Source organism: Sparus aurata, chromosome 14 (assembly GCF_900880675.1).
Source record: "Sparus aurata chromosome 14, fSpaAur1.1, whole genome shotgun sequence".
NCBI classification, from domain to species: Eukaryota; Metazoa; Chordata; class Actinopteri; order Spariformes; family Sparidae; genus Sparus; species Sparus aurata.
The window spans coordinates 24,106,857-24,117,243 of record NC_044200.1 but is presented as its reverse complement, the minus strand read 5'-3'; the positions used below and the strand labels follow the sequence as shown (position 1 = coordinate 24,117,243).

The window sequence follows — 10,387 nt, the reverse complement described above, 5'->3', positions numbered from 1 at the left end:
ATTTTGTTTTCAAGGAAACACACACAGATGTTTTGTCGAAAAATGAAACTTTATTAAACAATCTCAATCTGACAAAGACTCGAAGCATAAAAAAGTTAATCTAACAACTTCTAACCATTCACATCTTTATTTATATATATATAAAAAAAGAATAAATCCAAACAGAAACACTTCAGGAGTCTGTTGGTGGAAGAAAAAGCTTCTCTGACGTTTCTGGAGACTTTTCTAACACTTAACTTTTATTGAACATCAGTCGGTTTTGATCCAGAGAACTCAGGAAACCTGCGTCTGACAACAGACTCCTGCAACACACAGCTGACTCATGCTGTCATCTGTCGCCGTGGAGACAGAGAGGGAGGGAGGGGTCAGAGGTCAGTGGACGACAGAGTTGAGCGGTTCGGCCCGGATGTTTCCTAAATCCAGAGTGGAGTCCGTCTCCTCGTCGATCTCCCCGATCACCGCCCTGAAACACACACAGAGAAATGTACCTTATCATTAAAAAGATGATATTTGTAAGAACGAAGTTGATTTATTATTATTAGAAATAAACAAAATAAATCAGAGCCCACAACGTTAATTTCTGTGATTCTGCTCCTGAAATCTGACGTCACGCGAGGACAGAACAATGCAGCAGCTCTGCGATTAGACATCCTGAACACCTCCATCACATCCCCAACGTGACGGACGGACAGGTGACAGGTGGAAAAAGGTCAAAGGTCACTCACACGTTGTCTCCTCTGACGATGTAGAGTCCCAGCACCACCTGCTCCACCCCCTGACTGGAGCTGAACACCCGCTCGTGACTTTCGTCCAGGATCAGGTTGATGGTCTGATCGAAGCCCTTCAGCGTGCCCTGAACACACACACACACACACACACACACACACACACAGATGAAGAACACGCCAAATATCAAAAACACTCATCTTGCTTTTTGAGTGACAATAAATTGATGATCACCTGAATTGATAAGATAACCAATAATTTGTGTATTGTTTTTTTTAAATAAATAAATCAGTAGCTTGTAAACACCTGCAGGCACAAAGATGCTTCATATTAATGCATCCAATTATCGATTATACTCAGATAAATAGCTTTAACACACATTTCCAAACATTTTGCATCCCTAGAATGTTTACTCATGTATTACTATGAAGCTGATCAATCAATCAATCAATCAATCAATCAATCAATCAAAGCACTGACTAATTTAACACACAGGTGGTTTAGGATGTATCTGAACGCACCACGATCATCCTGCCGTCGGAGGTGATGATGGCCACAGTACCTGATTCACACCGAGTTAAAGAAAAAACACTTTTCTGGACGAAACACTCATTAAATTAACATTTTTATCTTCAACAAAGATAACTCAACACACTGATAACTCTAACTACACTCCTACACTGCTAACCAGAGCAGCTACACCATAAATAACTACATAAACATCACTGCTAGCTTAGAGGCTAAGCTAACTAGCGTTGGTTCATTCATTCAGACGGGCAGTTAGCGTGTTAGCTAGCTAGCGGCGGCGGCAGGATACGGTTGATGTAGCTCTCCAGGGCGGTCGACATGCTTCCTGCTGGTTCGGCGGTTATTTATCCAGCAGAGAGGTCGGTTAATGTTTCCAGCGGCGAGCTGGTGATGAAACGGTGCAAATGTGGCGGAGAAACAGCCGATAACAGGAGCTAACAGGAGCTAACAGCAGCTAACAGCGACAACACACCGCAGGACAGACAGAACTAATCCAACACCGAGCAGGCAGGACAGAAGCGCGCCGAGCGAAACGTCACATCCGGTTTGTGTTTAAACGTAAAATACTTTCTACTATAAAATATAATAACCTGAATATTTAATTACTCTTGTTTTACAGGTAAAAGGGCGTCAGAGTGACTGACGTTTTTATTTAAAAGAAAAAGAAAAGAAAAAGATTAAATTATGTCATGAAGCCTACATTATTTTGAAATGGTCCATTCTGCATAATGAGCATAATTACTTTAGTGAACTTTTTCAACAACACAAATGATGTTTTTAACTTTCTTAAATACAAAATGTGCCATGTTACACAATTTAAAGAGGAAATCCGTCAGCTGTCGTCTTTCGTTAAAACAATAAGAATATCTGATCTATATAAAATATTAATATTTTTCATATTATTATGATAGTAAAATAAAACTGTGACTTGATTGTATTGAACGTAGATGAATGTTATCATTAGTGGAATATGATCAAAACGTGATAATATAATTTATTTTTCAATACTGATACGTAATGTCGCTGCGAGAAATGATGCATTGGCTAAAATAACATTTTTTTATGTATTAACCCAGATTTCTGAGGCTTGTGTGAAGTTTACCTTTCAAACTACATCTAAATGTTAATTGTAGAAACAAACAGTGAGTCCAGTCCTCCCAGCAGGTCTTCATCTTTATTGTTGCTCAGTAGTCGTCCATACAAAGGGGGGTGGAGGAGAGCAGTGGAGCCCGACAGGACAAACACCAGGAACGTCATGCTACCAAAGTATTAAATTTGTACAAAAATACTTTACAACATCCCTGTTCCTTTAAAGAAAAATACAGTTTGGTTGGTTGGTGAAGCTACATGGAAACTAATCTGACCCACTATTTCAAATGGCAGTGCAATGCATGTGTGTGTATGTGTGTGTGTGTGTGTGCATGTGTGTCTATGTGTCTGTGTGTGGGTGGACATCTTGCTGAGGTGAATCACTAGAGTGCAAATCCCTGCAATGTTACACACTCACACATGCACACACGTACAAACACACACCCCAACAGACACACACACACTCACACACAGTTGATACATGCGCACAAACACAGTGTGTATGGCTTAAGATCTCACTCATCAAACCCTCCTGAAGCCACGCCTCTCAGCTCCGTGGCTTTTTCCCATTGGTGGAACAGTTTGTCTTAGCTAAGTGCTAAAATGCTAACAGCGCTAATCACCTGGCACGGCTCTCTTTCCAGTTAGCACATTCAGCATTGTTTTGAGCAGAGTGGTTGTGTAATGTTAGCAATATTACGGTGAATGCTACCCATAGGCTAACTGAATATTAGCCTTGTTAGCCCTATAATAGTCGTGTGCTACGCCCCTTGTTATTTATAAGCTAAACTGAATGTTAGCTTTGTTTACCAGGTGTAACTCCCGTGTTAGCCTTGCTATAGTCTCTGTGCTACCAACATACTAGCTGGATAGCCCTGCGCTAACCCTTAGTTGTGTTAGCCCTGTGTTAACAGTGTGCTAACTAGATATTAGCTGCTAACCATGTCTTAGCTGTGTTCCAGGTCTGTGCTTAGCCTTAAGTCAGCTGTGTGCTAACCTTCTACTGGCAATGTTTACCATGTGTTAGCTTTGTTCTAATGTGCACTTTCCATATACCAATTGTGTTAACCAGATGTTATCTCTGCTTTAGCTGTATGCTAAACATCTGAAAGCAATGTTAAACAGATGTTAATTCTGTTTGCTGTGTGCTAAACAAATACCGGCCATGTTTACCCAAAGTTAGCCCTGTGCTAACTTAATACCAGCTACGTTTACCAGCTGCTATGGTTGTTCTTATTGTGTACTGACCACATATTACCTATACTAGCCAGGTATAAGCCCTGTGTTAGCTGTGTGCTAACCAAATATTAGCTATGTTCACCAGATGTTAGCCCTATATTAGCATTGTGCTAGGTGTGTGCTGACCATACACTAGCTGCATTAGCCTGGTGTTCGACCTTGGCTAGCCATCTGCTAACTATGTGTGTTGTTTCGATGTTATCCTTGTGTTAGCTGTGTGCTAACCATATATTCACCAGATGTTTGCCCGGTGGTTTATGTGTTAGCCTTGTGCTATGTGTGTTTACCCTACAGTAGCCACATGTTAGGCTTATGCTTGCCTTGTGCTCAGTGTCTGCTAGCCACATGCTAACTACAAGCTAGTGCTGTGCTTCAAATTGAAAACGTCACACTTAACAGGGTTTGGGACGGAGTTGAACAGCCAATCACAACTATCCACACAGAAACAGCTTATCCCAGCTGCGTTACAGTCCCAGCCAATCACAGCTCTCCAAACCAAAGCACAGGACAGGCTATTGGTTGTTAAACTCATGGAGGGTTTCTACTGGTGGTGGTTGGTGCTGAGGGAGGGTTCTGATTGGCCAGTTTAAATAGTGAGTTCAGAATGAGGTGAGAGCAGGAAGATGTTGACATCATGACATCGCTCCAAAACACACACGCACGCACGCACGCACACACACACACACACACACACACACACACAGGTATTTACTGTCACAGGTTTCCTGTTTTTTCAGGGTTTTTTCTGGTGTAACATCGTCGTTTGTGGATATGAGGTGAAGGTTTTCGGGGTTCGATGGATTCGATGTGAACAGCGACGGGACTGAACCGTTTTTTAATCTATTTTACATCTTTTTCAGGTTCAGTCGCCATGGAAACAAACAAACAAACAAACAGAGAAAACTGACAACAGTCAATCAAAAAACACACCGATCGATTAGCATAATAGATCACTGTTACTGGGGGGGGGGGTCGGGGAAGTCGGGGTGGGGGCATGCTTGGCTTCTTCCTGGGAGCTGATTGGTCAGTTTGTGTGTTGAGGAGAACCAATCACAGACAGGCAGGAAAGGGTTTATTTCCTAGATATAGACGTTCTGTATCTATGTAGGGTTTTTTTTTTTTTTTTTTTTTCTGATTGGTTCCAGCCAATCAGCTGAATCTCTCAGAACTGCCGTCTGTCTCTCATCCTGGCTGCCTATTGGTCAAGGGAAGAAGTGGGAGGGCGGGGCTAAGCCAAGACGAGGAATTGAGGTGGGAGGAGCTTTAACTGGCCTTGTGTTTAACACACACACATAACAAACACACACACAGACACGCACACATACGTACACACAGTGTGGCCAGTCCAATAGGTGTAAACAGTAGAAAAAGATTCTTATTGAACTGCTCAGTGTCATCATCATCATCATCATCATCATCATCATTATTGTCAACATGATTATTACTCTTCCAGTGTGCAGCTCGTTCATGGCACTGAACTAAAATCTTAACAGTAAACCCTCTGTCTTAGTGTCCATCTCATTAGGGATGCTCCGATCAGAACCAGAACCAGCTGATGATTATTGGGAAGAACTCGATTTTGTCTTCAGGTCATAAACTGTGTAACAGAAGTGCTCGTAGCCAATCGTGTGTCTCCAGCCGGTCTGTGGACTTCCATCCTGAAGCCTTGAGTTTGGCATTTTTGGCCGTCGCCATCTTGTTCTCTTGGAGCCAGAAGTGACCATGTTTGGATAAGAAGGCGGAGCTTGTGGAGGGTTTCCTGATTGGATCTTCGTTATCGTCTAATATTCTCTACCTTTACTTACTGAGCATCACGCTGCGTTAAAGAAGACGTCAAACTAGAGATTGAGACCGTAAACAATTTAGGAAACTGTTTGCTGAGGTAATAAATGAAGTGGGAAGTAGGCTCAATTCCTCATAGACTTCTTTTTGCAACCAGTGGAGTCCCCCCCGCTGCTGGCCATTACAAAGAATGCAGGTTTAAGGCACTTCCTTATTGGCTTCACTCCTCAGACCCGAAACGCTACGTCTACTTCTTTTACACAGTCTGTGCTTAAAATCGACAGCTAATAAAAGTCTTTCACACTGTTTTTTGTTGCCGAATCCATCATGGCTGCCTGTTTTCCTCCAATCCAGCTGGTTATAGATTTAATTTGTCGATAGCGGTGCAACAAACAGAATATAAACATGTTTTCCACTAACTTCCACTTGAAAATTGGCACATTTTGCAGAGTTTCCTAAGCAGATAGAGATCGAGGCGTCTTGTACGAGCTGACTTCAGGTCTGAATGTCGGGGTTCAAACTTTATTCTCGATCCTGGAAACAGAAGCTGTGCGAGCAAATTGTTTTGTTGCTCAAGAGCAGCTATAACGTATGTATACGTAGAGTTTTTCAAACTCTATTCAGAGTCAAAAGTCTGAGTTTTGATTCAAATTAAGAACTTCATGATTGAAGATGAAGGAACCAGATTATGTGTTTGTTAAATCTAATTCTAGCCTTCAGTGCTCGACACATTTTTAACCTTTGGGGACTTTAAATGTTGACATGGTTTGTTTAACTATGACTGGATAAAGTCGGCTGGAGGTTCTTTAGGTTTTGGGTTTATTCCTGTTCGTGACACCAAAAGATTTCCTGGCATTAAACTTGTTCAAGATTTACAGTTTCAATCCAACATATATGTTAGAAATCTACATACGTTGGGTTGGATCAGTTACTCTCATCTTCTGTGCTACTCTTATGTTTAGCCCCGCACCTTTCAGAACCGGTATCGGTTGGTATCGATCCCCCTTCTCGAACCACTCCAGGTGCAGATGTTGACCTCTGTAAGTGTCTTTTGGGCTACGAGCTAATAACTTTGGATGTGTCAGAGTTTGGAACATCGCAGGATTAACAACATGTCCGAATCAAATTTGAGCGCCTGCATCTTTTATGGATCCGTCCCTCTAGATTCTCATCCTAACCGGACCAGCACCATGTCTGATTTTCAGCTTCATACCTTCACGTCACCATCTTAAGACTGAACATTTAACTGTAACCGTTGTTCTTCTTCTGCCTCAACACAACCCACCTCGACCCGTAACCCAGGTGGGACCTTTACCCAGAATTCATCCAAAGACCGTCCTGTAACTCAGACATGGAGGGTTCAGGTGTTTCCTACAGAACCTCACGGAGGGACAAGCAGCTGATATCTTAATGTTTTGGACCAGTGAGGTAAGACTTTGATATGGATCACAGTGGCGGGTGTCTCATCCGGTCATGAATCAGAACCGGATTGGACGATCCCAATGACATCAGCCCTAGACTGTCTGATTGGAGCATCCCTAGTCTCCTTGGCAACCTCTCTGTCCATCAGCAGATTCTGGTTTCTGGAGTCCATTCAGTCTTTGTGCTGCTGTGGTTCTTGGCCAGTACAGCCAGAAGCCATGGTTCTGGTTCTAGTAAGACCAGATGCCACAGCTCTGGACGTATATAAGCAGTGATCATGGCTCTCGTTAAGTACCCAGGATTCTGTGACCACTAAGACTATGGGAAAGAAACCACGTCGCGGACCAGTAGGACCACTCTCCGTGGCTCTGGTTTCAGTTGGACCAGTACCCATGGTTCTGTCACCGCTAAGACGAGAACCCACGTGTCTTGGACCAGTAAGACCAGTAGCTGTGGCTTCAGTGGGGCTTCAGAGGGGCTGCGGTTCTGTAAGCTCTGAATTAAGTAGAATCAGTAGCCATGGTTCTGTCACCACTAAGACCAGAACCCACATGTCTTGAACCAGTAAGACCATTGGCTGTGGCTCTGGTTGCAGTAGAATCAGTAGCCATTAATCTTTGACCAGTAAGACCAGTGGCTCCAGTGGTTGCAGTTGGATCAGTAGTCATAGTTCTGGTTCCAGTGACACCAGTAGGACCAGTATGCAGAACTGGTTCAGATGAAAAGGTGAGGAGTTGCTCCGGTCCATCGGTGTGCTTTCAGGCTGCTTTAGCAGTTCAAAGGTCAAACTTTAGTGTTCAAGGGTCAAAGTTCATCCAGAGGGTGTGTAGCACCATGGGGGGTCCACTCTGAACCAGTTTGGACGGGTCTAAACCAGTTTAATTCAACTTTGTTGTATTGTTCTCCTCGTTGACCTCTCCTGTCCAGTCTGGTGAGAACTGGTTCGATCCAGTTTTTCTCTGCTATAAAGATTTATTATTCACCTGCTCCACGCCGAGCCCCACCCCGAGCCCCGCCATCAGCCCGTCTCCCGGTGAGGTCCACTTGATCGGACCGCTTTCCTCTCCCTCCGACGGTCCCAGCTCACTGCTGAGTGGCTGAGAGGCGTGGCTGCTGTTGGTGGTGCAGTCCGTGTGATTGGCCAGCAGGGACGTGGAGGAGGTGGGGTTTCGGCTGATGACGAGCTCCAGGTGGTTCGGAGACTCGGCGATCAGTGGAACGACGAGGCAGCAGTCAAAGTCTCTGGTACGTACATGGTTGATCTGGAGGACAGAAAGCAGAACCGGTTAGCGTGGCTGAAACCAGTCGGTGTCTCCGAGCTGTAGAAAGGTGTTGTACCTGTAGTATTCGGTCGTAGGCTTGGAGGCCGCCCAGCTCTGCCGGGCCTCCCGGTCGGATGTTGCTAACGTAGACCCCGCGGTCCAACAAACCGTCAGAAACACTGAAACCAAAATCCTCCAGATCTGAGGCCTTCTCCAGAGTCAGCTGCAGACACACACACAGATTCTGTTAGGACCACAACAACATTCATGTCGGGTCATTTTGCTGAGTCGAAGTCACGCGTCACCTTGTGGAGTTCCACAGGGTTCTGGTTTAGGATCTCATTGACTTCTTGCCTCATCTTCCTCATGGCAAAGGCTCGTCGCTGAGGGTCAGAGGGCAAGGTGTTGGACCGAGCTGTCACCTGAGAAAAGGCACCGGAAGAATTCTTCAGAACTCTGATCCAGAGTGTAAGATACGACACAACAGTCACCTGTCGGAGGTCGGAGGTTACCTGTGGCCTGGAGCTGCTGCGCTCCTGGAAGCTCGCCTGGCGACCCAGTGTGCTTCGCAGGGGGGTGGGGTCATGGTTCAGACTGAGGGTGGAGCCTGACATGATGGTTGCCTGGAGACAGCCAATAAGAAAAAAATCAGATCACAGACAGCCAATCAAAAGCAGACGGTTGGATCCATCATAAACATGGTGGTCAAAGGCATCCTGGGAGTCCAACTTCTTACAGAACAAACAAAACCTAATCCTGGCAGGATCTACTGACTGGATCCAGTCTTGTTTCTACTAATAGAATCTACTGACATGATCAACTGATCTACTGATGCTAGTCTTCTAACTGGCAGGATCCTTTTGAGAGGATCTACTACTGTTTTCATCAAAAGGATCTACGATGACTTGATTCTATAAGGATTCTTTTCACACAATCTATTGTTTTTATATTGACAGGTTCTACTTCTGTGTTATTGACAGGATCTACTGTTTTTACTGAGGGATCTACTGATAAGAGCTACTCTCGGTTTGACTGAGATGATCTACTGTTAATTTTCCTGCTAGGATCTACTGACCTGATCTTTCTTCTGAAGGGATCAACTCATTCTGTCCAGTAATCTACTCTTGAACCAAAGAATCTACTCTCGCTTCTACCTGAGATTACCCAAATCTTCTCACATCATTCAACAGATTCCCAGTTCTCAGCCAATCAGAATCAAGGACTCATCAGACGCATGCATGACTTCACAGATCTGCTTCATGACTGGCAAAACAAAACTACCCATCAGGCCTTGCACAAGCTCTCCCAGCATGCCTTGCTCAAACTGCCATGCCCGGTGCAACATGACTCTGCCACGTGATTGGTCAGAAGCTGGGCGATGTCACTGAAATGTCACAATGATGTCACCATGGTCTGCAGCCTGCTGCTGGGGTGCAGTTAGAGTCACATTCAAAAGAACAGCTAACATGTCTGATGTTTGACAACGCTAAGACTCCAGCGACAGAGAGGAGAGAGAGGAGAGGACAGGAGGAGAGTTAGTAGTGGAGAGCAGGAGGATACCGGAGTGAGGAGGTGCGCTTCCTTCCCAGACTCCTGGAAGAGAAGGAGTCATTTCTCTTTTCAGCTTTATCACTACATTCTTCCAACAAACACGTCGTTACTTTAGCTCGAGAAGGATGAAATATTACGACGACAAGGGATGGGAATAAATTAATGTCATTGTTGATCAATTTTTAAAGGAATAACATCAAATTGTGTTTCAGGTTTAAGTCTAAAATGTCAAACTTAATGATTCTAAGAAAACAGAAGTGAATAACTAAACAAAATGAGTTTGTGTTGATGTGATCAGTCCCGCTCACCTCCAGCTCTCTGAGGATGCCGCTCTGTCCACAGGTCTCCAGATCCTCCAGAGCCTGAGACCAGAAGTTCTCCTCCTGGTCCGGTTCTGTCCCGTCGTGCCCCACAGTGAACCTGAAGGAGAGGTCAAAGGTCAGCCAATCAGAGAGAAAAACATCCTGATGGTTTCACACACACACACACACACACAGGAGGGTTGGTGACGAACAGGTCATGCTGGTGAGACTTCTGTGAGGACATGTGCAGTGACGACATACACATCCTTCAGGTGTATGTGTCAGTGAGGCGGGGTCAAAGGTCACCAGGTGAAGGGTTTCTGGACGGGACTGTGTTGGGGTTGAAAGGTCAAAGGTCAGTGAGGTACCTGCTGTCAGAGATTAGACCGCTGGGCAGATTACAGGCTCTGCAGATAGAGACACACTGCTGTTACTGCTGTTAGCTTGATGCTAGCAACTCCTACTGGTTTGTACAGGGATGCTAAC

The 10,387-nt window shown here is 44.6% G+C and overlaps 3 protein-coding genes across 5 annotated transcripts in view; 1 reads left to right on the top strand and 2 right to left on the bottom strand.

Moving 5' to 3' along the window:
- LOC115595755 (NACHT, LRR and PYD domains-containing protein 14-like) overlaps window positions 1-10,387 on the top strand; it is a 965,684-nt gene that overhangs the window by 803,395 nt on the left and 151,902 nt on the right.
- On the bottom strand, window positions 31-1,768 carry lsm8 (LSM8 homolog, U6 small nuclear RNA associated). The gene is made up of 4 exons (XM_030440671.1): window positions 1,544-1,768; window positions 1,248-1,288; window positions 726-853; window positions 31-463 (listed from the first exon to the last, which is right to left on the bottom strand). The coding sequence occupies exons 1-4, from the start codon at window positions 1,572-1,574 to the stop codon at window positions 373-375; spliced, it is 291 nt and encodes a 96-aa protein (XP_030296531.1). The 5' UTR covers window positions 1,575-1,768; the 3' UTR covers window positions 31-372.
- On the bottom strand, window positions 2,410-10,381 carry LOC115595803 (glutamate receptor-interacting protein 1-like). 3 transcript variants are annotated; one of them, XM_030440638.1, is made up of 6 exons: window positions 9,908-10,381; window positions 9,609-9,641; window positions 8,561-8,671; window positions 8,354-8,470; window positions 8,125-8,271; window positions 2,410-8,048 (listed from the first exon to the last, which is right to left on the bottom strand). In XM_030440638.1, exons 3-6 carry the CDS (start codon window positions 8,660-8,662, stop codon window positions 7,749-7,751), a joined length of 666 nt encoding a protein of 221 aa, XP_030296498.1. In that variant the 5' UTR covers window positions 8,663-8,671; window positions 9,609-9,641; window positions 9,908-10,381; the 3' UTR covers window positions 2,410-7,748. The 3 variants fall into 3 exon arrangements, with proteins under 3 accessions (XP_030296498.1, XP_030296497.1, XP_030296499.1); XM_030440637.1 differs by lacking the exon at window positions 9,609-9,641 and having other exon boundaries at window positions 9,908-10,019; window positions 10,270-10,343; XM_030440639.1 differs by lacking the exon at window positions 9,908-10,381 and having other exon boundaries at window positions 9,609-9,901.

Coding starts and splice junctions, on each gene's coding strand:
- lsm8 (XM_030440671.1), bottom strand. CDS start 1,574: ATGTCGACCGCCCTGGAGAGCTACATCAACC. Junction 1,289..1,543: donor CCTGGAGAGCTACATCAACC/GTATCCTGCCGC, acceptor GGTGTGAATCAG/GTACTGTGGCCATCATCACC. Junction 854..1,247: donor CCGACGGCAGGATGATCGTG/GTGCGTTCAGAT, acceptor GTGTGTGTTCAG/GGCACGCTGAAGGGCTTCGA.
- LOC115595803 (XM_030440638.1), bottom strand. CDS start 8,662: ATGTCAGGCTCCACCCTCAGTCTGAACCATGACCCCACCCCCCTGCGA. Junction 8,471..8,560: donor GCAGCAGCTCCAGGCCACAG/GTAACCTCCGAC, acceptor GCCTTTTCTCAG/GTGACAGCTCGGTCCAACAC. Junction 8,049..8,124: donor CCTACGACCGAATACTACAG/GTACAACACCTT, acceptor TCTGTCCTCCAG/ATCAACCATGTACGTACCAG.